The sequence below is a fragment of the Bradysia coprophila genome, assembly GCF_014529535.1.
Source record: "Bradysia coprophila strain Holo2 chromosome X unlocalized genomic scaffold, BU_Bcop_v1 contig_79, whole genome shotgun sequence".
Taxonomy (NCBI): Eukaryota; Metazoa; Arthropoda; class Insecta; order Diptera; family Sciaridae; genus Bradysia; species Bradysia coprophila.
Genome location: NW_023503370.1, coordinates 1605141 through 1631822, shown reverse-complemented (window position 1 = coordinate 1631822; position 26682 = coordinate 1605141). Strand labels below are relative to the sequence as shown.

The 26682-nt window shown below is 35.9% G+C and overlaps 6 protein-coding genes across 7 annotated transcripts; 2 read left to right on the top strand and 4 right to left on the bottom strand.

The window, feature by feature from the left end:
* Positions 1 to 451: 451 nt before the first annotated feature.
* On the bottom strand, positions 452 to 3749 carry LOC119070452 (FAD-binding monooxygenase ktnD-like). 2 transcript variants are annotated; one of them, XM_037174802.1, is made up of 8 exons: positions 3659 to 3749; positions 3481 to 3596; positions 2266 to 2322; positions 1928 to 2132; positions 1494 to 1864; positions 1200 to 1423; positions 852 to 1025; positions 452 to 790 (listed from the first exon to the last, which is right to left on the bottom strand). In XM_037174802.1, exons 1-8 carry the CDS (start codon positions 3712 to 3714, stop codon positions 494 to 496), a joined length of 1500 nt encoding a protein of 499 aa, XP_037030697.1. In that variant the 5' UTR covers positions 3715 to 3749; the 3' UTR covers positions 452 to 493. The 2 variants fall into 2 exon arrangements, with proteins under 2 accessions (XP_037030697.1, XP_037030698.1); XM_037174803.1 differs by lacking the exon at positions 2266 to 2322 and having other exon boundaries at positions 458 to 790.
* Positions 3750 to 5094: 1345 nt separating this feature from the next.
* LOC119070450 (phosphoribosyl pyrophosphate synthase-associated protein 2) lies at positions 5095 to 8036 on the bottom strand. The gene is made up of 8 exons (XM_037174801.1): positions 7890 to 8036; positions 7226 to 7442; positions 7001 to 7157; positions 6204 to 6335; positions 5969 to 6138; positions 5795 to 5903; positions 5626 to 5729; positions 5095 to 5566 (listed from the first exon to the last, which is right to left on the bottom strand). Exons 2-8 carry the CDS (start codon positions 7426 to 7428, stop codon positions 5365 to 5367), a joined length of 1077 nt encoding a protein of 358 aa, XP_037030696.1. The 5' UTR covers positions 7429 to 7442; positions 7890 to 8036; the 3' UTR covers positions 5095 to 5364.
* Positions 8037 to 9337: 1301 nt separating this feature from the next.
* Positions 9338 to 9901, top strand: LOC119070449 (putative peptidyl-tRNA hydrolase PTRHD1). The gene is made up of 2 exons (XM_037174800.1): positions 9338 to 9618; positions 9703 to 9901. Exons 1-2 carry the CDS (start codon positions 9433 to 9435, stop codon positions 9871 to 9873), a joined length of 357 nt encoding a protein of 118 aa, XP_037030695.1. The 5' UTR covers positions 9338 to 9432; the 3' UTR covers positions 9874 to 9901.
* A 1113-nt stretch (positions 9902 to 11014) lies between these two features.
* LOC119070448 lies at positions 11015 to 12474 on the bottom strand. Its single transcript, XM_037174799.1, has 2 exons — positions 11505 to 12474; positions 11015 to 11435 (listed from the first exon to the last, which is right to left on the bottom strand). The coding sequence occupies exons 1-2, from the start codon at positions 12139 to 12141 to the stop codon at positions 11143 to 11145; spliced, it is 930 nt and encodes a 309-aa protein (XP_037030694.1). The 5' UTR covers positions 12142 to 12474; the 3' UTR covers positions 11015 to 11142.
* A 3329-nt stretch (positions 12475 to 15803) lies between these two features.
* Positions 15804 to 17148, bottom strand: LOC119070447 (protein apnoia). The gene is made up of 3 exons (XM_037174798.1): positions 16969 to 17148; positions 16220 to 16353; positions 15804 to 16158 (listed from the first exon to the last, which is right to left on the bottom strand). Exons 1-3 carry the CDS (start codon positions 17072 to 17074, stop codon positions 16003 to 16005), a joined length of 396 nt encoding a protein of 131 aa, XP_037030693.1. The 5' UTR covers positions 17075 to 17148; the 3' UTR covers positions 15804 to 16002.
* Positions 17149 to 24322: 7174 nt separating this feature from the next.
* On the top strand, positions 24323 to 26615 carry LOC119070445. Its single transcript, XM_037174796.1, has 3 exons — positions 24323 to 25050; positions 25433 to 25712; positions 26484 to 26615. The coding sequence occupies exons 1-3, from the start codon at positions 24549 to 24551 to the stop codon at positions 26506 to 26508; spliced, it is 807 nt and encodes a 268-aa protein (XP_037030691.1). The 5' UTR covers positions 24323 to 24548; the 3' UTR covers positions 26509 to 26615.
* The last annotated feature ends 67 nt before the right edge of the window (positions 26616 to 26682 follow it).

The window sequence follows — 26682 nt, the reverse complement described above, 5'->3', positions numbered from 1 at the left end:
AAGTCAGCCCACTCCGGAGGCAATGGAAAGAATCTTATTCGACTGTCTCCAACAAAATCGAACTGGAATGTGAAGGTTCCTAACGAGTGTAGGCCTAGTGTATATTTCGACTGTCACACATCTTAGCTGCCACTGCCATTATTGGGAAAAACGATGTATACAACTCAATGACAAATGCTTTTTTAGGCACACGATGTGTCGCGGTGAGCTTGAATTTTTTTTTTATTCGACCTCTCGTGGACATGAAGTGTTTTCAGTGGTTTTTGTAGAGGGCGGCACCACGAGTAACAGTAATATAACAAGGAAATATTTCGATGGGAAATTAGATCGATTTTTTTTTTTGGACCTGCAAGAAGCTTGGAAGACTGTTTGGACCCTACCTAGTAACTTGTTTGATCACAAAAATATAGTTACTGTTTAGTCTGAGGTCTAAGCTTTACAGCGATACCAATATTTATGTTCTTTCATTTCAAGGGTCTCTCTTTTTATGTTTTTATTTAATTTCAAATTTAGACCAATCAATGGTCCTAGTCTGCCTCCAATATTTGGTGCAATTGCCACCCCACAAGGTCGTTACCACACCTCTTGAGTTAGTGAACCACGAATCACAAACTTCTCTGTTCCATACTGTGTCCTTCAAATTCGCTTTTAACTTATCCATAAAATCATCTTCAGCCGCAACTTTTAAATTGATGACTTCAGCGTTTCGTTTCATCATTTTTCGGACGGCCTTTATCATAAAATTAACTTGACATTCCACCATGAACATAACTGAATTGTGACCGACAACCTGCAAAAAATTACGACAAAGTGAGCACAAAAAGAAAATTCATGTTCAGATTGGAATTTACTGTATTAGGTCCGAGAAGTGCGAAGAGGTTCGGCGCAGAGCTGAATGCGATTCCGTAGTAACTACGGGGTTCCTTATCGATCCAAGATTGCAGGACATTGTGACTATTCTTGCCGAATATTTGCATAGGGCCCCAGTATTCAAGGACTTTGAAACCTGTCGCCAATATCAGAACCTGTAATATGGAATCCGAAACAATTTAGTAGAGAAATAATGACCTACATTGTCATGCAGAGCCAATTGTGCCCTACGTAAAACGAACTCCCTCCAAAACACATATCCGTCAATAAATGGGTGAGATCGGCGTTAAGTGGCAACATCTCTAACGGCTAGTTAATTCTTTACTTACATCGATTTCCTCTTTCATTCCATTTTTTGTGTAGATCGTTCGATCGACAATTTTGTCAATGTGGCTGGAATGTAGATGAACATTCGGACTAGTCATTGCAGCATAGTACCCTTCGGTCAAGGTCACTCGTTTGCATCCGAATGCGTATGTGGGCGTCAGATCGTTCAGCAAATGTTCGTGCTTCTTCAGTTCACGTTGTCGATACGCTTTCGTTACTTTGTACACTGTGTAAACCAAACGAATTCATCGAATCCTAAAATCCGGTGCTAAACAAATTCTATTTCGCTAACTTACCTAATTTATTCATAAAGCTTCCACAATAATAAGCTGGCTGAAATAGCTCGTACAGCATAAAAACCAAGCACCGATACAGCCACATTAAGAAGGGAATGTAAAAGAAAAACAATTTCAGGAATTTGGGGATGGTAAATTGTAGTCTGGGAATAACATATGGTGGTTTTCGATGGTAGCAATGCAACGTATGAACTTCATTAACAATTTTCGGAATAACCTGAACGGCCGAAGCTCCACTGCCGATCACAGCGACTTTCTTATTTTTTAAGTTGATCTCGTAATTCCACTCGGCCGTATGCATTGTAGGGCCCGAAAATGTTTTCAATTCGTTCGGAATGCACGGAATACGAAAAGTGCCTACTGCCATGACTCTATGATAACAATTTAGCAATTGAGGAAAGTCAAAATTATTAGAAGACCCAACGTTAACTCACACTATATCGAACATCTGTATCTCGTCATCATTTTTCTCAATGAAAGCATTTGCATATCGGACAATCCATTTTTTAAGATCTTCATTCCAAGTGAGAGCTTTAACTTCGTGGTGAAATTTTATGTGCTCATAGATTTTGTGTTTTTCTGCGACGTGTTTTACATAATCCAGTATTTCGGGCTGGGGTGCATAGTTGGCTGACCAATCTTTAAAAAAAATGTGTGTACGAAATGAAAGACGAATTCCTTTGGACGTTACGCTACAATTAAATTTTCTAAACAAAGAAGATAAGGAAGCTAGTCCAATCAAAACGTTTAGCGTTTCATGTTATATACTCACTTGGATTTAGATCGAATGAAAAACTGTAGAGATGGGACGGAGAGTCGCACTCACAACCTGAATGGATAAAGTGAACAAACAAGGTAAATAAGATATTTTAAAGCAAAATGAACCGGAAGAAAAGTAATAATGCCAATGCGTGAACTTATGAGGGAAATGTGACTCAAGTCCTTACGCATACTTCCAAAACAATGAGTAGTAAAAAAAAATCATTTGAATCGTCATCTCAAAGGTATGACATTGCTCACATACTCCCAGTCATATAACATTCTAGATTCGTGATATCACCACTCCTTGCATAAATTAAAGCATACTACACAGCAACTACATTGCCACTTGAGTCAGCCAACCAACCACCACAATAATAATCCTGAAAGAAGAAGAAACCAACAAAAAATCTGAAAAATCCATCAAAATCCCGACGCTTTTAAACTGAAAGATGGTGAACCATCACGTGAAGGCATTTAACTGTGGGAACCAACTAACTACCACCGCAATAACTCCAAAAGCCTAGAAGGGAACTCAAAAATATAAAAAAAAACTAAAAATCATGTTGTTCTAGATCCAGGTGGATAAAACGTCCAGGAGGCAGATAAAAAAGACAGTCAAAAGTCCTCAAAATTATGCAATTTTCAGGTGGAAGCGACCGGAGGAGGAAACCTTTTTCGCCATTCTTTCTTATTTGACCTCAGCAATGGAATTCCTGCAAAAAATCCCTTAAATAGCAACATTTTTTGTTAGTTTCAGGCCAATTCCCAAATTTAGAAGACCACTAATCGATCGAAAGAACTCATTCCATTACTTTACGAATTCAAAACTTTACGCCTCGATCGGCAAAATTCACACACGAAGTACCATTTCCATCATTTGCCCCATTGGTAAGTAATGTACTGTTACAGTCACAGCTGCACCTAAAATTCTATGATTTCTAAAATATGAAGGAAACTGCGTTTGTCGAAATTTTGGTGAAACGCACAGCTAATTTGTACTGTAAATCTACCCTGATAGTATCTGATGTGATCGTAGGTTTTCAGATGAGACAGGCAAGTAGTTCTCTTTGTAGTCAATAAAACTAATGAGACTGTGTATTACGTACACACCTTGCAATAATTAGACTACGCGTACTTAATGTATGCCTACTTGTAGGACATGTATAATCTTAAATTAACCACAAATATTGTGTACTCGTCCGAAAAAATCGGTATCTTGGAATACCTGGATACGTGTTGTTCAACCATATCCCGCCTACGTCAGCGTTCTTTTCAAATATGGTAAATGAAGTGATTGCCAACTTTTTTTGTAGTTGAACGGCAGCACAAAGACCGGACATACTAAATCGGTTGTTGCTCAATTATTTCTCGATTAGACAAAAAAAACCATTATTCTCACTCACCCAGCGCCGATGATTCCTATTTCAGGCTTACCATTTGACCAACAATTACTAGACATGGTTCAAGGTCTTAATTACGCGACGAACACAACACAATTGAATTTTGAATTCGATGCATTCACAGCAAATTCGAAGTTGTTTCGTGTTGTTTGTCAGTTGAACAAATAGATACCAAAATTTTTATTACTCGTTGTATTGCTTATCGTTCAATTGGAAAATTGTTATTTTCAAAAGCTTAGTTAGGTTACATTTTGTTCAGTAAGCCAGTGCGAACTACAAAATTTTTAACATCTACAACGCCGATGTTTTGTAACCGGTCAGGCCTGTATGGAATTGAATCAGAAACACTTTCTCCCTGGCGAATCACTAAAGTCTATAAAGTTCAACAAGATCTCCGATCTCAAAATTTATTGACTGTAAGGCCCGGAGTTGCATTTTTTCCAAGTAGATAAGAAATTACGTTACCAAAATTAAATTGCATCCGGTCCTGTGAACACTTAAGTGGGATCGAGCAGGTCAGAAACGTCACTAACGTTTGAATTATTGAAGGCTGCGCCTTCATAACTGTCCCAGCATCTGTTACAATATGCCCGCAGGGTATCATCCTTTCTAAAAATCTGAAAAGTAGCTGATTGGGTTTTTAGGGTGGCGAGATGTTCGAGTTCCGACCAAGGCTCTACCTCGGACCTAATAATTTTATTAATGATTTCGGTAGTGCTTTTGATGCTGATTCACGAAATGTAGGTCAAAAATGCTTTTATGCGTCGCTTGGCCGCTAGGTGGCTTTAAAGTCGGAATTTTTGAAACGAAAAATGGCTACCATTTTGCATAAAATAATGGATTGGAGTGAAATTTGTGCGTAAAGGGTTTTCGAGATCGGCGATTTCAAATAACACTCATTGAGAGCGGCCACATGCATGTGATGTGAGCCACAGCAAATTACCAAAAAGTGGTTTTTTGATTGGGTTTTCTCAATTTTCTTAAAAATTTTACATAGAATTTTCGTTTACAGCAGCTGAAGATACCTATCGATTAAGGTCTATCAAAAAAAATCGGCGGAAGCGTTTCCAAGAAAAGTGGGAAAAGTGTCAATTCAGGGTGCCAACTTTGATGGCACTCTATCAGTTCCGATAACAATCTGTATTTTAAATATAACTCGCAGAACCCGCACGTCCTGTGTTCCTGTCCTCCGAAACGGATCGACGGATCCGGAAACTGAATACAGTTTCGTGTAGTAGTCGACTTCCTCAACCAGACCATGAAGAAAAATCAAAGTCTTGTTCAACCCCACCGTGTAATCCGTCACTTTGCGAATATTTCCCAAAATGCGCATTGTGTGCATTTTACGAATGACCTCTACGAGAAAAGGTTGCAGATTTGCAGATGGTTCAGGGCCAGCGTAACGGTACTTCTCGTGACAGAACGCAATTTGTTTTTTAATCTAATAATTTTCATTTTTATTTACTTTTTAGTTTACAATAAGGAAAGTATGGCAGAAATTTTGATTCAGACCTTTCTGTCGGCGGTCCATTATTTTGTTTTGAACCGATAGAAAATATCGAAGAAATTCTTTCTTTGTTTTAACAAAACAAGAAGTTACATTTTATGTGCAGTGTGTGTGTGTTGATTTTTTGTTTTGTTTTGTATAATAATAATAAATCTCGAACACGATCCAAAAAAGGGGGAAAAAATTCTCTCTTTCCATCTCTTCAATCCTCCAACGTAACATTTCGAAACAGATACGACATTGACTCTTTGTTGTGAATCCTTCGTATAGCTTCCGATATCAACACCGAAATGTCGACCGTTTTTATTTTGTGGCATTGCATTTTCTGTATTTCATGCGGTACCGTATTAGTGACGACCACCTCATCAATAGCCGAATCTTCGATTAATCGTGGCGCATCGGAGCTACACATGAAAAACGGATGGATAAATTCGAATGTCAAATTTAATGAGAGATATTTTACCTCAAAAGTCCGTGTGTTGCCAGAACATAGATTTTATATGCACCACGATCCTTAAGAACCTCAGCGGCTGCAACGAACGACGCAACATCGTCAATCATATCATCCTACAAATTTTATGATTTTTTCCCTTTCAATGGTAAAAAGTTACTAAACACAAGGCTTTACTGACCACCATAATAGCGATTCGCCCTCCTACATCACCAACTACATTAATCGGTGGTTTCTCTTTAGCTGGATGAATGGGAACTCCCACTGATACGTCCATAGTGCGCGATCGACTGTAAAAGAAAGAGAGGCTAATCAAACGACCGACCAAAATGACAAACAAAAGCGCTAAGTGAACCTATTCAATGCCGGTGGTGAATATCTCCCGTCAACTTCATCACTTTCAGACTCCTTTTGTTCACCATGAATAACAGCTATGCCCAAACGGAGACGTTCCGCATAGGATGTAGCCTTTTTAGCCGAACCCGGGTTTCTAGCAACAATTACTGAGTTACGGTAGTCTGGAATCTGAACGAAAAACCGTTTTGAGTGAGTTGGCTTAGGCGCAGGCGTTCAGGTTAAATCGAACTTACGCTTTCTTGAATATACTGCAACAGAAAAGGCGAAGCTCGTAAATTATCAACTGGACAATCAAAGAATCCTTGAATTTCCTTTTGATGAAGATCCATTGTTATGATATGGGAAAGACCGGATTTGCACATCATCTGGAAATTTAAAATTTTTGTTAGATGAGACAAGCAACCACCACTCGAATTTCGATAGTTGAAGATTCAGCAAGGACGACAATGCAAGGACTTTTTGTGCACATTACCAATGCCTCATTCATTCGAAAAGGAATCCCGTAAAAATTCAATGATACAGCGAAAGTCAGGTAAGAATCTTTACCTACCATGACTAAAGGAGATGTCTGAACATTAACAGTTTAAGACACTAAAATTGACAAAGAATTGAAATGAATGGGTCAGAAGCCGACTTAGCGACTTTTCGCGTTCGTCAAGCTTCGAACCTAACATGAATAAATCGTACGTGTGGCTACGTCTTCATTCTTGTGGTATATGGTAACTTTAAGCTACAATCGTACTTTCCGTTTACTTGACAGTTTGTTTAAACAATGCAAACTCCGCCTCTTTTCTATTGTTGGAACGAACTGCAAACGGTACCTAAACGGCGTATGTGCGCACAGGCCTTTAAGCTTAAACAACAACGGAATGTGACGCAACTGCGCATTGCATTCTGCATACATTCTAATGACTGGGTGAACACAGCATTTCAATAACGGTATGGTGTCGATGTAAACGAATGTTTTCGAACCATCAGTTACCATAAGCTGTACCGCAACTAAGACACCACAAAACACGATCAATCTTACCTTTGCCAATAACTTCGATACAATGCATCCACGCTTTCGCATCTTGCATTGCTTTGAATAAGGTAAATATGGAATAACTCCGACAATTGAACGAGCCGACGATGTTTTGCATGCATAGGCCATGATTAGCAGTTCCATGATATTGTTGTTGACATCCCTGTCGATACAATTTTTGTTTCAATTAATTCCATGCGTAACAGAATGCCAATAATGACAAGAAATTACTTGGTTCCCGTTTGAATGATGTAAATGTCTTTTCCACGTATCGAATCACCAATCTCAACCATTGTCTCGCGATTTGTTTTGTGATAGACGGATGCACCGCCACTTTTCACACCCAATCGACCGGCTATTAAATTGGCCAATTCTGGATGCGAGTTACCGTGTACGATCACCACGTCAGAAGTGGGAAGCGATTCCATATTCATTTAGAATTGGAAGTCTGTCGATGATAAAAAAAAATTTTAATGCAAAGTTGCCGCGTGTGTCTCGCTTTTAACAAACAATATGTGCGCCAATGGTTTAGAGATAATTGGCTTAATTGGTTAAGTAAACATATTTTTGGTAGGAAAATTTAATAGGCACCACACGTGAGCAAAACACTCAAAACTGTTGTTTCATTGGCCGAGATTTTTTTTTTCTTTTCCGATTCGTAAAACTTTTTTTTTGCTCATATCGTCACGATAAGAAGAAAACAAGCTGAGAAGCCTACCGATCTTTCTTTTTTCGAGCTACGACGATAAGAAAATATAATTTTTGATAACCTTTACCAACGATAGAAATGTCAAATCGATTTATTTTTTATGAACCCGAAATAGGTTTTCGCAATAATTGCTGTTCTGAGCATAACGAGGTTCATTTAGAAAAAAATATGTAATGTTCCACTTACCACCACAATCTAATCGCAATAAAGAAACAATCGATAAATACAAAAAAATAATAAATTGAACTTGTTATTCCTTCCCAATAATATTTAACTTGTTCAAAATAGATTGAGCAAACTAAATCGAAGTTCGCAACAATTCGTGACTGTCAAAATAACATTTTTTTTTATTACAATGAATCCCACTCAATATAACGACTACCGCGACTACAAAGTTTTTTCAAGTGGGTATCAAAAGGAGAATTTCAAATAAAAGTTGTTTGTATAGTATATACAGCAAATAACTGGAATGACAAAATCAGGTTCTGAAAGAATCGGTTGAAAAACTCATGAGCATGGAGGGCACCGATTTGTTTTGTATATAGATAAAACGTTTTCAGTTCGAATTTGGAATCAAGGTTGTATGTAAAAATATAAACCGTTTTTGTACATGCATGCAGCCACAGCACTTCAAGCAATAGTCGATAGCTGCCAAATAGGGTACTTAGACACACTTCAAGCATGACTGGTACTCTAAAAAGGGTACCGAAAGTTGACAGTGTGTCATACAACTGTAAAACACTGTAAAGAAACCATTTCAAATAGTACTCTATTTGGCAGCACTTTTGCTTTTGATAACGATTGACCATGATAACTTTTGCCTTGAAGGTGCGTTGGTACCACCAAGGCAGCTCTCTAGCAATATCACATAAATTGTTAATAAAATTAGGAGGCCAAAAATCGTACAGTGTCTGCTTGTAAATTTCGTTACACTGTATTCATACACTTCTAAAATAATGAAATTTACAAGCGGACATTGTACGATTTTTGGCCTCCTAATTTTGTAAACAATCAGTCTGATATTGCTGCCTTGGTACCACTCATGCTTGAAGTTCGTTGATACTGCCTTTTTTTTCTACTCCATTCATTCAACGTAGTATTGGTTGCGCATAATTCAAAGGGAAAATTATGGAAATTAGGGGGAAATCGGCTGTAGCATTGTAAAATTGATCACACTCAAAAGGAACTCAAAATCTTGCTTTCAATGTCTTTTATTCATTCATGAATTTTTGCTAACTGACCCCGAGACCAGTAAAATTTAACTGGTTTCCGTTCTCCACTAAGGCTTGATTTCTACTTACAAAAAAAACACTTCGGTTAGCAAAGCCAGTCCTCTTTCCTATTGTTTAAACTGTAAACGAAGAGAAAACGGAGTGATTTCTTCGTAAGTGAAAATCAAGACTAATGCTTGATTTCCACTTACCAAAAAAGTACTCTGTGTGAGAGGCAAAATTCATTTTTTCAATTTTTGGTTTGTTACTTGACAGCTTGTTCTATCACGAAATACTTGACAGCTCTATCTCTCACAGAGTACTTGACACCTTGCTCTCTCAAGAAGTACTTGACAGCTCTATTTCTCACGGAGTACTTTTTGTTTAGTGGAAACCATACTTAACACTATGAAGCGACACACAGCTGATTTTGACACATATACATTTTCACACCATCATCAAAATAAAACATTTACCGCTTACGTCTGCAGAGTTCACTTCTCATAAACAGAAAACAAATGGACCGAATCGTTCAATACATCATTGTGCGTGGTGATTTATCAAAATCACTACAATGGCCAATCGGTGCAGTAATTGCTCAATGTTGTCACGCAACAACAGCAATTTGTAATGAAACCGCAAACGACACCGAAACGAAGGAATACTTTAACGATATGGACAATATGCACAAAGTTGTGTTGGAGGTAAACAGAACATTCAATTCGATATGGAATTGACATGAAAATGTCATTGAATCCATTTAATATTCAAATTGTACCCCATTTCAGGCCACCGATGACACCAGTTTAAATTCGTTGAGCGAAAAATTGAAAGAAAATGGAATCGTTCATAAATTGTGGATTGAAAAGCCGGAAATGATACCGACATGCATTGCCATCAAACCCTATCAAAAGAAACAAGTCCACAGTTATGTGAAACATTTGAAACTGATGAAATAAATTTTGTAATTGAGCTCAGTGACTGAAATGGATCTTCACTCTTTTGAAATTGAAAACAGCTAAAAATCACTCGAAGTCTGTCTTACGAAGGTAAGTAAAAGTTCTGTGTTATTTTGTTTGGTCCATGATATTGAAGCCTTTTTGTTGATATTCTATTGATACTATCCACGATAACGAGACTATGACTACTAGCTAGGATGATCGCTATAGTCCCAGTGAGTTGTGTTCGTTCATAAAAGTAGCAACTCTCTTTACATTTATTCCAGTCCATTTTCTGACAAGGTCATTAATGGGCTTAAACAAGGGGAAATAAAGGTACAAAAGGTCACGCGTTCTATTCCGACGATATTTTGTCCACTAGAAATCACTGAAACGATAGGGTGATAGGGTTCTCCAATTGTATAATAACTTGTGTGAATTGCGGTCCTCGCTTCGCTCAAAGTTACTGAAATTATCATGGTAACATTAAAATAAATTTTTTGAAGTACTTGAGGTATCGTGGAACAAGCGCCACGGACGTTTTCTATATTAAACGTTTTTACGTATCACCAATGTAGAACAAAGTATCATAGTCAACTTGTCGTTACGGACTCTGTCATAAGACCCTGACTTTCAGTCAAGGGAATCAAATGATAAAAAACAACAAAAACAAAGTCTCGGTAAATCGAGGGCGAATTCGTAGATCAGGTTTTCCTAGGTACATTTTACAGCGTAGAGTATAGAACATCAGATTCTTAGAACATTAAAAGTGATTTTGACTAGGAGCAAGTAGTGGGAACTGAAGTCAACAGGGCTCTATAGTCCACCAGTCAAAACAAGTACGAACACTCAAGGACAATCATAAATGGGATAAAATTTGCTTCATCTGTTTTTCAGCTGGTCCACTGATACAAACACATTGCCTTAGCTGTATTTGTTTATACCGTCTTACCATGCTCACGCGTCTTCCGTATGAATTCGTATAAGGTCAACGTATCACTGGATACCTAAGAAATAGCTGAAGCAAATTGCATCCTGTTTATTATTGTCCTTGACCTTAAGTGGTCTAATTCATCATCATCCACAACCCTTATGACCCCATAGCGTGTAAATGGAGTATAAATATTGGAATGCAGACACCGAAACCAACATACATTTGGCGTAAAGTTATAAATATATTAAGTCTTTATTGAACAAAGCATAAATTAGCATCTAGGTCGAAGTAGATAATGTATCTAAATTATGTAAATAAAGGAGGACGTTCACAAAACTAATGCTAAAAAAACTAAATTATGTCACCCAAGTCGTTGGCTTTCCTTCCACACGGTATCCAGCCGTTGCTTCCGACCGTCTGCTGGGCGGATCAACATAATAAGCCGGCGGTGCGTCGAAACTGTACTTGCCGTGATTTTTAAAAGCCGACACAATCAGCAAAAATATTGCAATCTTTCCGACCACAATCGATTTGACGAGCAACAGTTTAAGTGTTGAAACAACAAACGGTACGATGGCGGATTGAATTAAAAACGGCAATATGAATAGCGGCAAAATCTTTGATATCAAGTCGTACTTTTTGCCTCGTCCTGTAAAGGAAACGAAAAATTTATTGTTTTTTGTGCGAACGATCATTGTTAGGGAGACAAGGAATATACCAGTGAATACGTCCTTCAAGCAATCTTCATCCAAATATACGTTGACCAACTCCTTGTCATGGTCTAGGGAAACGTTTACGCCAGGGCCAACATTGTATCGAACTTCGTCACCAAATTTCGGTTTCTTTGACTTCTTTTTCGTTTTCTTTTTGATTTTCGTCGGTTCGTCTTTCACCTCCACATCCTCCAGTTTATTCTCAATGTCCTTCATTTTCGGTGTGACCTCGTACATTGTCTTGTTATCCAAATACGTGCTCCGATAATTCTGATACAATCCCATAACGAAATTTTTCAACGGCTGTATCCGTTCACTGAACTGGCCTTTTCTCATTGGATGCACCACTTTGTCGGTGTAGAAATATTGTGGCTCACCGTTTGGTTGTTCCTGATCGACGATTGCCGATGATTTCACTGGTGTACTGTCTACTGTATGATCATCTGCTGGATCACTGTTTCCGGACACACTGACATCACTCTCAACATTTATAAACTGATCACTACTGAACGGGGTAAATTGTGGAAAGTCTGGATCGAAATTTGGTCCGTAACTGGACGACCAGAGTTTTTTATCACAATTCAAGTCGACAATATTCAGTGCCACACAGATAACAATAAATGCTTTTCGACTGGAAAACATTTTGCAAAAATTTTTACTTTTCGTTCCAACTTTTTAAACTCACACAAAACAATCGATAACGGATTTCATAGATTTATGATCAAAATTGATTCTGTTTCAGTGCATCGTTTCGAACCCATGCAACCGCAAGATACAAAATGTTCTCTTCAAAAATTCGCGCAATAATAATACTTTGTCTCTAATAGTGCTTCCGTTCAACCAACACGCGTTATTATGATCTGATTTCGCATTCGAATGTTTATATATCTAAAATGCAACCGACGATGGTTGAATCAGTTTAATGTTGTTGATTCGATAGCTAATTGCAAAATGAGTAAAACTGTTTATTGCACGAAGTTTTATCATTCGATGATGGTTCAATAAGATGGATGGAAGATTAAAGACGAATAAACAAGATCGTTCTTATCAATGTGTGACCATTCTCACTCACTCGGAATTAACTGCATAAATAATACTGGTTTTATGAATTTTTCGTATTAAAGTGAATCGATTTTTCTGAAAACAGTTAGATTGGTGTAGATATACTGTTTGGACGTTATATGGGTTATGGATATTATGTTCTCTATTTAATGAGCGAAAGAACAATGCGATTAGTGGCAGCATTGGGTTAATTTTAGCATTTACTGTTTGTAATCGTAATCATGCAATTTACGCCTGATGCAACGATAATAATTATCTAACTTCAATATTTACGAAAAAAAACTTTTTTTAGTCGGTTGATTCCGACATGTTTTGTTGGGTCTAATTTCCAAAGGATTGAATAGTTTATTGGATCAAGATTTTTATCTCTGCTCGCTGTTTGTCATCCACAAATTGGATCGACTTTGTAAAGCTAACAACTGGCCCTGTTGAAACAGTACAGCATGTCTGTTTTTCATAATTACGCAACAGATCCTCCATCAATGGAGGATAGAATTTATTTTTACTCGACGTAAAACATTATTCTAAGCCAAAAAATTGTTTAATACCAAATACTTTACGGAAGCCAAATGTGCTTTCAGCAAACATATAGGCTGTTACAATACTTAGAGTACATCAATTTTCCACTTTTTTTTAGTCGTGAAAAAAAATGGTTTCAAAAGTTCACTTATTCCACGAGATTTTAAAAACCGTCGAGAAATTTCTTTAAGTCAAATATAGGCTTACGCGGCCAGACTTTCTGACATTTCCAAATTTTTTGAATATGCGTTCTAAGTGTCACCGAACTTACAGGTGCAGATCGTTTAAATGTTCCTAATAACTTTTCCCAGCTTCGATGGTCCAGATTGAACTAAAAAAAATATTCGAAAAAGCTAATTGCAGACTATTTTGGTGTAAACCGAAATTCAATTCTGCTCTGTGATAGCTTATTTTTAAAATCTCATGATCTAGAACTTGGGACAATAAAGATTTTGGAGGACTTTAACATTTTGTACCCAGTTTCACCAAAGACTAAAAAATACTGTTGATGCACCTTATTGTTACAAGTTGAAATATAAATTCATTGTAAGACTAAACGTCCCGTTTTGATATTTTGATTTTGGCGGCTGTATCATTTCCTACATTGGATACGTAAATTCAATTTTGTTAATAAGTTTTGTAAAAAAATCTATGCGAAAGTTGACCATTACACAGCAATTTGCCACCTGCGAAAAATATCCATTACACTTGGAGTATTTTCGGTTTCTATGAGAATCAACTTTCGCACGGGGCCGGTAGTAAACCAATAATACATTGGGTGCTACTACGTACTACATTACTTCGGAAATAACTTTCTGTCTTTTCGATCAGCAAGCTTCGGTAACTGTCTTTTCGACAAGTGTATAGTTTGCATATGCGAGCCGAAGACGAGGTACACAGGTACACTTGTCGAAAAACAGTCACCAAAGCAACACTTGTGAGTTTGATCTTATCGCAAAATTGTTACCTCAGGTAATGAATTACTTTCGCAACATCCAATAAAACTTACTATTACTGACTGAATTCCCGAAAATGAGTCATTACTTCGTTGATAATGATTGTATTAACCAGGGCACAGTGACTAAATTACCTTTTGGAATTCTTTACCTTTGCAATTTTACTCAGTTCAGTTCAGTTCAGTTAGGAACTTTAATGGAACTTTAACGATTGCTTTTAATTAACTTCACAATTCTAGAGAAAAATACGATGCAGGTTCATCTGTGAATATTGGCGTCGTCTTCAAATTACACATGTCCTACTCGTTAAAAGTAAAATGTCCAAACCAGATCGTGAACTAACCTATCAACTTTTAATAAATAAAAGTGATAATCCGACTGATGTTGTCCGACAATTCTTTTTGTTTTACCGGTCCAAAATTTGGAACGGTCACCTTCTTTTTCCGAGTTTAACATAAAACATCTTCACGTTAAATTTATTGCGAATTTCAACAAGAACTTTACATCTGCGGCATCTGCATCACAACAAAAAAAAGTTGTTCTACTACCCCAGTAAAGAAAAGTATGAATACGTTTGCGTAAAAAGTAAAGCGAACCGAGTAATCTATTTCTTCTTTACACGGTCATGCTACATTTTTCCAACTAGCACGAGAAGCCAGTTTTAAGATCAGATCGAATTTCCAACTGATTTAGTTGATGTTAATAAACGTAAATTGTTTTTTTGTTATGAAACAAATAATGTCATAGATCAGTGTCGATCACTAGCAATAATTTTCATTTCATTAGACGTTTTGACGATGTTTAATAAATCCGAGTCAAATCAGCAGTTAGAAAATTAGCCGACTGTATTTGATTTATACATAAAATCTCGAAAGAAACAGCGTAATAAAATCAATTGACATACCTTCCAGTTACCAGTAATAGTAACGTAATTTAAGAATGCTAACGCTGGCTTCAATTGCCTGCTCTTTTAAAATAAGAGACAAGTGAAAATTTCTTTTCATTTTTTACAGTGCCCTTTAAAGTGGTTCCGACAACACAGTCTGAAGGTCTCTTTATCAATTCGTCACGATCACAGCATTACAATACGTTTCGAACTATTTTGCTTTCTTTATTATCAACTAATGCTTCGTGAAAGAAGTGGCAGTTTCTCGCTGGTAATTTGTATACAATTATCTACGCGACAAGAATTTTTAATGAAAATGCGAAAATGAAATTAAATGGAAACTAGGTGCATGATGTATCAGTATATTGTACGATTAAGTTAAAAATTCATTTCCATTTTTAATTATGGGTGTGTCAATGGTCGATAACTTTACCTTTTTTCAAAATTTATTGAGTTGTCTCGCTGTTTACGGAAAAGTCCTGAATTATTGTTTACCAAGCCTAATTTGGTACAGCTGTTCTATCACCTGCTTCACTCATCCAAGCACGCTGCTTATACATACACATTTCTTCGGGATTATTACTACCATCTACCATGCGTCACTTCACTTCAAACTTCATACATTCAGCAATCTTCAAGTGATCTCTTTCGATTACAGGTGCAAATTATCATGTCCCCACGGGAAATATGATCAGATACACTGTGAATAGCGAGAATACTCAAAGAGGATAGCAAGACTTAGAGCTTCGTGTTTTTTTTTTTAAATAAGTTCCACAAGTTTCCACAAATTGACATCAAATGAGGTTAGAGTTTTTTGAGGAACTAAGTGGGTGAGACTTTAATTATCAAGGAACTAACAGTAAAAATTGAGTGAATTCGTTGATTTGAATTTTATTAGAACTAAGTTTAAAATAAATTAAATAAATAAATAAATTGTCTGTGCGTACACACAACACTTTAGTGTTCCAAGCATTAACACTGGCTTAACAAGCGCCGAATCTTTTCGATGTTAATTCTTGTTGCTTGCAGCACTAAAGTGCTATGCTGTGCCTTTAAATAAGAGAATAAAATCGATAAAATTTATCGCCACGCTGGTTTTTCGATCCACACTGGATCTTGGCGTTGAGAGTACACCACCGGATATGGAGCCTGATATTGTGTCGACGATGATAGAGGCAGTGCGGCCGGCAAAGTTCGCGAAAGAATTTGGCCAAAAGCAATTACTAAAAGAATAATCTGAAAAATGATAATTTGCGTCAGGTAATGAGAAAACAAACATAAAACAAGATGTACGTACTCCGACTCCAAGACCTTTAATCGATACCACAGTTAGTGCAGCTAATAATGTAGTGATAACTCCGACGATAAACGAAGCCGGTATGAGCGCAAAACTAATACGTTTTAAGAAATGATGTCCGAATGTTCGACTTTCTGCAAAAGGAAAGGAAAATGATTCGATTAGAGGCTGTGACATAATGAAAAAAAAACTTATAGACAAAGAATTCCAACTACTAGCGTTAGATTTACTCAGAGGCCTCGATATCTAGAACTATATTCACATTGCTTTCCAAATCAAAATACCGCTGGGCAAAGTTTCTCTCAGTTCGCTAGAAAGAACGGGTTTCTGGCGTTAGTAGTTTGTTAGAAATTTATATAAAGGTTAGTTTATAGACCATCGAATAGTGGCTACAGTGATGCCTGGTAGATGGTATCCAAAATGGGGTAAATGTCCACGTCTTTATATGCCCAGAAATGCACTGATCAATAGTATTCACACAGTTTCCCGAAATCTTTGTGAAAATACGACTGGCCGACCACGAGATTGAGATTGATAGAAAAATAAGATCGACGAGCAATTCAAAAACGTATCCGTTCGATATTCAAGTAGATTTGCATATGATCAATTAATTGTCAGTTTTGATCCTTCGTTTTGATTGGCATGAACATTTTGTCTTACACTTCACACTTAAAAATGATGAAACGGGATGGCAGCGAACACACTATGTTCTTATAGGTTTGAGCACAACAGATTATCGTCCGGCTCACCTGTAACATTGGTATCCTCATTATTTGTAGTATCCTGACACCACGATATATTAACAAGATACAACAGAGCAATCACCACCACAATACAATTTTCTGATTTGAACATTTTAATTGGTTTTAATTATCGATCACTGCAAATTAATGATTTTGGCTCGACTTATTTTGATTGAATGAACCATTGCTTTTAAAGACAATGGAAATTTATTGGATCTCCCACCGAAATTTAAAAAAAAAAAAAACGTTAAATACTTACTCGCTACTTACTGCCCAAACTAAAGAAAAGTGTCACATAATTTGAATATGTGCACGCACATAAGACACTTAATTATACCAATTGAATCACGTTTCATCATTCATGATATAGTTTTTGCTTTTTTTTTATTTATTTGGTAACAATTCTTTATATTAGCAGCATTGGGAAGCTAATTTTCAAAAAACTTTGCCAGCTATAAATGAAATATGAAACAAAGAAAGACAACAGCAGTAGGTTTTTCTATAATATTTTTACTCTTCAATACACTTACATTGATGATTTATACTCACAATCGTCGAAATTATGATTTTCAGAAGTTTTCAGGAAAACAATTATCTTTCACAGACAACTAGCGTATGTGACTTTTGGTCATTGGCTAACATATTTATCGAATCTATTACTTTTTTTAATCTTGAGCAGCAAGCAACATATTGATACAAAATAGTATTTTTCGCACCAAGACACGAAATGACGATTTTTTCAGCACCAGTCCTAAGTTTTCCTTACGAGCGAAGCGAGGTACGAACAACGTTTTGTGCATAGGACAACTGAAATAGACAAGACACATCAATTTACTTGAAAACATACACACTTCACATTCACCATATTAAATTTAATCAATCGTATAGTCATAGAAAAATCCATGTAATTCTTTTCCCGCACTATAAATCGTAAAGAAATGAAGTTTTTTCCCGCACGATATATAGTTCGGGAAAAACTGACATTTCTTAATGAAAAATCATGGCAAAATAGGTCGTATTTCAGTTTTCGGATGCACAAAAAACTTTTCTACATTCCAATCATATTTGCCACTTACAGATGAAATAGAAATTGCTTGCGTAGTTTTCCCTTCAATAGTGATTTTAAGGCTTTTAAGGTCGAAATCGTCACAAAAAGTTTCTGTATAATCCAATTTCAATGAACTTATTCAAATTATATTCGATGTGAGAACTAAAAGGACTGACCGCAGTGCAAAATGTACATTAATTGTAGGATCTTTTTGAAAAAAAATAATTTCAAAAAAACGAAAAAGATTTAAAATATTTCACTTACAATCGAATGAAAATAAAACTTGTAACCTGATTTGTGTATGGATTGCAATTATTTTGTTTAACAAATGAAGAGCTAGTAATTGAAAATTATTCATTTCAACTAACTCACTGTCATTCGGACCGTGGTCAAAGGAAGCCGTTGATCTAATCAACAAAATCGGTTCGAGCTTGATCCGAATCAACGGGAGAACCGAAATCGAAACGTTATTTAATCGACAGAATTTCACTTGCGATTCAACACGGCAATGCTATGTGCGTCATCAACAGCATTCCTAAAAGCCCACCAATGGAGGAACTTTACATTCTCTAGTGCTTTTGTAGTCTTTTTTTAAATCAGTTTTTAGTTTTTCATTTGAATTTTTCTCTTATTGCCTTCTCTTAATTTTTGTAAACTGTTCTTTGTAGAATGAATTGAATAAAATCTTTTAATTTAACTAACTCACCAACTTAGGAATAGTACTGGAGAGTTATAAATAGTTCTTTATTATCACTTCTTTTTATACTAGTGTGAAGTACTAGAGTACTAGATTATTTAGATTGTCTATCAATAATGTTATTCTAAAGGATAAATGGGTGAGTCCCTGTCATTTACGAGCGCTAAAAACTAGTGGCTAGTTACTAAAATAAAGGTGGCTCGTCAGGTCATTGCTTGTCATTTCAGTTACCCTATGTCGGCTTGTCAGGTCAGTTACCCTATATCGTTGTCGATGCTGAAAATATACTCAAACTGATCACGATCTTTCTTATTTTATGAAAATGTCCATTCAGTGCTTCCTTTGTCGTACAGGATTTACTATAATGTTTACTGAAAATTGTTTAGTGACGTTCATCAATGGCATCAGCCCATTTCTTAAAGGATACTTGTCATCGACTGTCACTTACTACTGCCATGAGTGGATTGCAATCGAGGAATTCCATTGCACAACCTCTCTCAAGGATCCTTCTACAATTCAAATAAATCGATGAGTAATCCTTCAAAAACCGTTAAATCCGCATCATATTATAGTGTAACCCACTCTGTGCATATAAAATGTATGTTTCGCAGAGTTTGAAGATGTTTGAATTTGTAGCGTCTAAAAATAAATAGTGAAAATGCGGTTGTGTTCTGATGACCAATAATAAATTAATTAAACAAAACAAAAATGTCAGTGAAAACATAACTGCATTGACGACTTATTTGCAGGCTATCGGAGAATCAAACCGTATCGTGTCAATATTTATATACGCAAGCATTTTGGATTTGCAATCAATAAGTAATATGGATTAATAAAATACAAATTTCCAATCAAATACAATAGACGAAAATAATTCGAACAAAAGAACAGCATTGTTTGGCATTTTGGTCACGTAACCCATTCCGAAAATAATTAATGAAGAATGGGCTTTATTTATACGATACAAATTGATTGAATTCATTTTGGACGATTTTTGAACATGACATTGCCACTGTTGCTATTTGGCAAAGCCATAAAAAAATGATCAAAATCGTGATTTATTTCCTGTTTTAGATAATTCTAATTTTGGATGAGCGCAACAGCTAGTCAAATTGGACGATATATTTATAGTGGTGCGCAGATATTAATAGCCCAATGATCTATTACCGTTGATTCATGTTATACGTATAAGGTTACCGTCGTTGTAGGTTGATTTGATCTATGGCTAAATAGTTATTATTAAAAGTAAAAACAGTAAGTTCACCCCATGAGTAGTTGGAAGTTAAAGTCGTTAGAATTTTTGGTGGAAAACAGTAATAGAAGTTATATCGCTTCCTCACAACTTTCTCGACTCACAAATTTTCAATCCGGACTAAATCATGCAAATTATTTACGTATGAGGAATGGTCTTGGTCTTGTATTATTAAAAGGAAGGTTTTAAGCCATGAGTCCCAATAGGTTATGATGACGTAATCTAATCATGCTTCCTTAGTAATAGTATTTAATAGTATTTACATGCTACATGTGTCGAAAACCGTACTTTTCATGTTTCAAGCCCTCAGCATGAAAAATTATTACATAACTCGGTATAAAAATGGCTCGGCTTCGCCTCGGATCAACAAAATTCACACGAAAAAGGAGACTTTTCATCTTTTTATCCCTTGTAAAATGACATGTAAAATAGTATTCTAATACTTTCGGAGAATGGAAAAACATGCATGAAAATTATGTTTGAACCCGAAAACCAGGTTCTCTATCTCATACTAAGCAATAAAACTTTTTTAGGGTAAGGCCTATAATGGACAAGAGCGTAAGTAGTTTCGTCGGAAAAAAGACGCTCGAACTGGTACTGGCACTTAACTGGTACTTGCTTCAATAATGAAATCTTGCATCTATGTCGAAATGTATGTTTTGACGAGTTGGATTATGATCCTCTACTTCGGCTTAGTATCATAATCACCACATCTTCGTCAAAATAAACATTTTGACACAGGTGCATAATATTTATTTCCTTTACTAGGGATGGAAAACGGACTTACTACACTCGGGAAATAATTTCATATTTCGTATCATGAAATGTCAAATTCCTTCCCTTGTATAGTAATATACTATACATGCACTTGATTCGACTCTACGAAGTTGCTGGAAATTGTAATAAGATGTCATGACTCTAAACAAATATTTTTATGATAAAATTATTCCTTTTCTTTGTCGTTCTATGATGTACTTTCAAATTATTAAGAATTCCAACATTTGCAGCTCTAACGTTTCCATCGTCGAATTTAGAATCGTAACAAGCGAGCCGATCAATGCCGGGTAATCATTACGGAGCCAGAATAACACAACGAATTTCCAAATTAAGGAGACTTTGAAATGAGAAAATGAAAATAAAAAGTGTTTTCGTTGAAAAACATCGAAAAATTCAACAAAAAGCAAAAACAAGATGTAATGTGGCTACAATGACACTTTTGTACTGTCAGTAAGTCTTCATTTTTTAAGGCCATTAGATAAGTTATATAGCTGAGAGTGGTGTCATTCGAAAGCTTTTAAAAGTTCACCAAAGTGCACCTTTAAACCCGACAAAAAATTTCGTTCAAGTCGCTTAACTAACTTTTCAAAATTTGTGAAAAAACCGTCGTGCATACCCACGTTCAAAGAGGCGCCTAATGCCTTGGCCCAACTTTTTGTCAGGTTTATCGGTGTACCTTGGTGCACCTTTTTGGAGCTCTTTCAGGATATATGAGCAGCAAAATTTTAAGTTTTGAAATGGCTTCAGAAATCGAGCGTGCGTTTTGTGATTCTTGTATAGCAAACATTACAAAATTACAAAAACGTTAAAAAAAACTCTACTACACCAAAAATGCGGATTCGATTTGTGAAGCCATTAGGAAAGTGACAACTTTTTAATTGGTGAACTTTGAAAGAGCATAAAAAAGTTCTCTAAAGTTCACCTTTGAACCAGAGAAAAAGTAGGTCCAAGGTCCTTCATTCGCTCACTGAACCTTGCGAAAAACGTAATATTATGCCAAAAACGCAAGTTTCAGGGAGCGAATCTAAGACCTTGGACCAACTTTTTCACGGGTTCAAAGATGAACTTTAGTGAACTTTTTTATGCTCTTTCAAAGTTCACCAATTAAAAAGTTATCACTTTCCCAATGGCTTCACAAATCGAAGATTCATTTTTTGTTCTTGTGACATTTTACACATGTAATCTTGTGACGTTTTTCGTTACAAAACTTACTACGTCATACGCACAATTTGTGAAGCTATTTTGAAAATGAAACATTTGGGGTTTGTATATTCTGAAAGAGCATGAAAAAGTTCACCATTCTCTAGAAAAAAAAATTGGTCCATGGCCTTAGGCTCACTCTGTGAATATTGAGGCTCTACAGGTACAGTGCGAATTTCGCAATATTCAGGCAGTGATTCTAAGGCAATGGACCAACTTTTTTTTCAAGTTTTTTTGGATTGTTTTAGTTTGTCTTTTCAAAAAATTGACACGTACATCCATATTAAATTTCATGCTTCGAATTTTTGATTTTTTGATCATTTTAAATTATATTAAAGAGTTCATCGTGAGAACTCGCAATATTATCAACGTAAAATTTCGGTAATATTATGACATCTTTTTGTAATTTCCTGCAATTAATGGATAATGGGGAAAAAAAAAGAAAATTGGCTTGAGAAAAAACAGCATATAAAATTCATTACAAAACTCGGTATAAAAACTAAAATCTCACGTTTTCGTGTTATTGTTGACTTCGGCTTCGTCTCGGATCAACAAACTTCACACGAAAACTGGACTTTTTATCCCTTGTCATGTAAATAACTAAAAAAAAATCAAATCAAAATTACAGCTTTGAAGATACATATTACAAAGATCTATATACATCTATATCTTTCTCCGCTGCTGTAGGAGTGCTCTACAAGTGCTGTTTTATGTAAACTATTGAAAACTGACGAGATGTAGCTTTTCGATGCAAAAATTTATATTGTCGGACGTTGATTAGTTTGTGATAACATTTTGATTTGAACATATTTTCCAAAATTTCCACGACCTACAGCTCGTCAACCCTCCCACTTCAAGCTGCTTAGCGCAAGCTTTCCACATCCTCACAAGTCTTGTATTATGAAATTCAAAAACGGTTCTCATTGATCAACATTTAAAATTTCATTCAATACCGAAAAGTCTCAACAATATGAACAGTAACGTTGGATCAAATTATTTGTTAAATTATAAAATCCAATTTCGGAAATGCTATGAAAATTGTTTTGTGGCTTTTTTTTTTCTTCATTAGAATTAAAATACTTCGTTATACTTAAGTGCGTCCATGTCTACATATTCTTCTTAACCATTTCTTCTCTTTTTTCGCAATTTCTGAACGAAATAAAACGCACAAAGAAAAGCATTAATTCTGTGTGGAAAAATTAAGGTTAATCGTGTTAGTTGCAATTTTACTTTATTGACTATCTATGGATCGTAATCCAGAGCATTCATTCAATGCACCAAATATTTGTGGTGGTTTGTCTTGTAGAACGTGTTCCTATTACCTCAATTAACTGTACAGTGCAGCAAATGATGAACCGATTTTATAGTGATTTCATGGTTATGGATATAGAACCGGAAAGAACATAGAGAAGTGTGAGGCATAAAATAAGTGTGCTAGCTGCATTATATTTCTTATCAACAAAAACGTAGATACATTTTATGTCCGTAATTTTTATATCCAATTACGATTGAATATTTCTAATTGGCTGTGTGTGTATGTACTGCGTAGTCCGACTGGAGATTGTTATACTAAACGATATATCAATTTTAAACGTTTAAAAAAAATGTAATCAACAAGATCCTAGTGTGAGTTGGAATGGTCGGTTTTAATTTGAAATGCTACGCATTGTTAGTCTCACCGAAGTTTCAGGCAATGGTAATTAACAAGTTATGCTCACGGAAAAGTAATTAAAATCTCGTTGATAAACGAAATGTGGATGCAAAACTCGATATTACGAAGGATTACCTTTTTCCAACGTGATGAGACATAATTATTTGGTAATGTGTCTTATAAGTAGTACATTACTTACCAATGTCACTAATGGTGAAAATGACACTTCTTGTGCGAAATTTGCCGATCGAGTTGTAGCAGAGGTCGGTAAATACATACACAACTCAAGTAAATGGTGTCATGTCTTAAAATGTTCAGTGAACATCTCATGGAAATTAAAAAGTCGGTTCACACAATATTGCGTAGTCGGTTACCCGTCGCCAAATCTCAATTTAAATGGTTCGGGAGTATTACCTTTCAGAAGCTTCTAAACGCCTATTCTGCAGCAATGACAATAATGAAAGATAATCTCTGATAAGTGTGGTTTTATGTAATGAAACAAATGTCGAAACAAATGAAGTAAAAGATTTTGTATCACTAAACTTCAATTTGAACAAATGAAGTCACAAAAGGCTTAGTCACACTGTGCTATTGAGCTCGATATTATCGATTCGTACGGGCCTGCGTAGCCCACCGTTCAATCATAACACCGATTTTCTGTTACTCTGCTTTATGTCTAAATCATATGCTCATCTGATTTTATGAAATAAATAAAACTCACTGCAAAGACAGGTTGCCATAAGTATTTTCTTGCATTTTAACGGTATTGTTAAATAACCAAAGAAAATGTATCTCAACGGTGGTTTGAATATTAGTCTTTCATTGACTGTAAACCATTAAACATTGATAGCGTTTCGATTCTCATAACTGGGGAAACATCAACCGATCAATCAAAGCTAATCAAAAAAGTGTTCAAAACTTAGTTCTTAAAAACAAAACCGAAAAAATAATTTAAAAAAATATGAAATTCATTGTATACGTGCTGCTTATTTCATATATGACAACGGCTTCGTTTTGTCATCGCATCAATTCAAAACTTATCGATAAATTAAGTGTTCAAGACACAAACATCATTTCCACCGAACAACGAAATGACGATTCGGTGGCATATGTTAAGGCGTCCATTCCGATTCAAATTTTCCAATGTATGCAACAGTTAAACATATTGAAATGCATGAAAATTTTCGTATTACAACGAATGGAACGGAATACATTGAATGTGAACAGTGGTAATATCACAGCCGATTTTATCAATCAATTGCTAACGAATCCAAAGGATATCAGAGACAATTTATTCGACAAACATTATGTGCAGATGAGTGAAACGGAAATAAATGATCGATTGTTGAGAAGTTTTCAAAATTTCTTCAAAAACCGAGAGATCAAACTTCATTTCATTCCTGGTGTGACCGTTAAAGTTGTGCCGAGCGCAGAAAATACGATCAATTTGTCTTTAAAGAAAGGTACGTATTGCAGACATTTTTCTTTGAATAATTAATTAATAATTCCTCACTCACCACACCCAATCCCACTAACGTTGTCGTTGCACTTGTTGATGTCACTATCACGTCCAATGTATGATCCGATACACTCGCAATCATTTGTTACCGATAACAATGACAAAAATAAGCAATGAATTCCGGGTAACATCATCTTATATAGTGAAGTAAAAAATTTTGTGTTAAACATCAAGTGCTACTTTTTACAAATGAAGTAACAGATCTAATCTTTATACTGGCTATAAGCGTGCCACCTTAAAAAGATGAAACTTGGAACTTTCACAAAAATTTAATTTTACTTTTTGGTCACACTTACCATAGAATCAATTAAATTTACATTCAACAGCATTATTACCAAAGTCGAATGAAGTGACAAGATATGGACGGGCAAGGCGTACAAAACCGTACGAATATTTAGTTCAATTCGGTCTACCAGCCATGGTATTGCCAGCTGTACTGATGGGAACTGTCCTTCCATTTTTACTACCCGCACTGAAAATGGCAACGATAGCTTCGGGTATTCTGAACAATGGCGCACTGATGGCGGCAATTATGTATGCAGCCAAAAGTACTACGTTCGCAACTGACAAGTCGTCACAATACTATGCAGGATATCACAGAGATATGTAAGTTAGATTTTCTAATTTTTATTTTCGCAACACACTTCAAGCATAAATGGTACGCTGAATAGAGTACTGATACTAGACACCTAGATACATCATACAAACTCTGGCACTGTAAAAAATATGGAAAAAAAATTCTGACAAATAGTACTCTATAATTTGACAGCTGTCACTACGATCACTAATGCTTGCAGTGCGTTGTTTTGTATCAAAAGCGGCACTTCTTTCGGTGGCCTTAGCATGGTTATTCGTTATAGTCCTTGACATGAGTCGCGATGAAAATAAAAAGTCACCTCTTATTGTAATTATTGACCTCGGCTCCAACTCGTATCAACACAACTGCAGTCATGAACACCTGAGAGTGTCGCCGTATAATCAATCTTTTATTTATTCCACTATGTTCACGGGCTGGACTGGGCACTCTATGAATAGCAGCATTTAAAAAATGAGGAATAGCGTGAATAGTGTCAGGCCCGTAACTATGTTCCACAAATTCTTATGCGTTCCACAATATTGGAATATTGGATAAAGTGGATTAATCAAATAAGAGATTGATAACGCGATGGCACTTTTGTGTGTGACTGTATACGAAAAGAGACCTGACTTTTCGATTTTGCGTCTCTAGTTATGCAAATGACCAATTCATTTTCTCAGTTTTCTCTGCTTAATCCACAAAACTGAGTCGCTGTGTCGATCTTTGAATTTAGCACTATGTTATACATTTTCTAATGTATGTGAAAAGACCGACACTCATATTTTTATCTGTATTTTTAGCGATGTTCCAGTTCATTTCAACTAAAGCTTAAAAGCTTGCAACATGGAATGGCTGATGTGGATCACCCTAACATCTTGATCGATAGAAATGTATGAAATGCTAAGCTAATAAAAAAGATCTTTAGAAAACTGTACATCTTGCATTAAACGAAGCAGTCCCATCGCATCAACAAAAACCTCCATATTCAAATAAAAACAC

What these genes read in the sequence shown, in the direction of transcription:
- LOC119070447 (XM_037174798.1), bottom strand. Translation starts at nt 17,074, where the DNA reads ATGTTCAAATCAGAAAATTGTATTGTGGTGGTGATTGCTCTGTTGTAT. An exon ending in TGAGGATACCAATGTTACAG is followed by an intron (nt 16,354 to 16,968) that starts GTGAGCCGGACG and finishes TTCCTTTTGCAG; the next exon opens with AAAGTCGAACATTCGGACAT. An exon ending in TTAAAGGTCTTGGAGTCGGA is followed by an intron (nt 16,159 to 16,219) that starts GTACGTACATCT and finishes ATCATTTTTCAG; the next exon opens with ATTATTCTTTTAGTAATTGC.
- LOC119070450 (XM_037174801.1), bottom strand. Translation starts at nt 7,428, where the DNA reads ATGAATATGGAATCGCTTCCCACTTCTGACGTGGTGATCGTACACGGT. An exon ending in ATCATTCAAACGGGAACCAA is followed by an intron (nt 7,158 to 7,225) that starts GTAATTTCTTGT and finishes TTGTATCGACAG; the next exon opens with GGATGTCAACAACAATATCA. An exon ending in TGCAGTATATTCAAGAAAGC is followed by an intron (nt 6,139 to 6,203) that starts GTAAGTTCGATT and finishes TTTTTCGTTCAG; the next exon opens with ATTCCAGACTACCGTAACTC.
- LOC119070452 (XM_037174802.1), bottom strand. Translation starts at nt 3,714, where the DNA reads ATGTCTAGTAATTGTTGGTCAAATGGTAAGCCTGAAATAGGAATCATC. An exon ending in GTTGAACAACACGTATCCAG is followed by an intron (nt 2,323 to 3,480) that starts GTATTCCAAGAT and finishes TTATCCATTCAG; the next exon opens with GTTGTGAGTGCGACTCTCCG. An exon ending in CACTTCTCGGACCTAATACA is followed by an intron (nt 791 to 851) that starts GTAAATTCCAAT and finishes AATTTTTTGCAG; the next exon opens with GTTGTCGGTCACAATTCAGT.
- LOC119070449 (XM_037174800.1), top strand. Translation starts at nt 9,433, where the DNA reads ATGGACCGAATCGTTCAATACATCATTGTGCGTGGTGATTTATCAAAA. An exon ending in TGCACAAAGTTGTGTTGGAG is followed by an intron (nt 9,619 to 9,702) that starts GTAAACAGAACA and finishes ACCCCATTTCAG; the next exon opens with GCCACCGATGACACCAGTTT.
- LOC119070448 (XM_037174799.1), bottom strand. Translation starts at nt 12,141, where the DNA reads ATGTTTTCCAGTCGAAAAGCATTTATTGTTATCTGTGTGGCACTGAAT. An exon ending in CTTGAAGGACGTATTCACTG is followed by an intron (nt 11,436 to 11,504) that starts GTATATTCCTTG and finishes TTTCCTTTACAG; the next exon opens with GACGAGGCAAAAAGTACGAC.
- LOC119070445 (XM_037174796.1), top strand. Translation starts at nt 24,549, where the DNA reads ATGAAATTCATTGTATACGTGCTGCTTATTTCATATATGACAACGGCT. An exon ending in CAATTTGTCTTTAAAGAAAG is followed by an intron (nt 25,051 to 25,432) that starts GTACGTATTGCA and finishes TACATTCAACAG; the next exon opens with CATTATTACCAAAGTCGAAT. An exon ending in GCAGGATATCACAGAGATAT is followed by an intron (nt 25,713 to 26,483) that starts GTAAGTTAGATT and finishes CTGTATTTTTAG; the next exon opens with CGATGTTCCAGTTCATTTCA.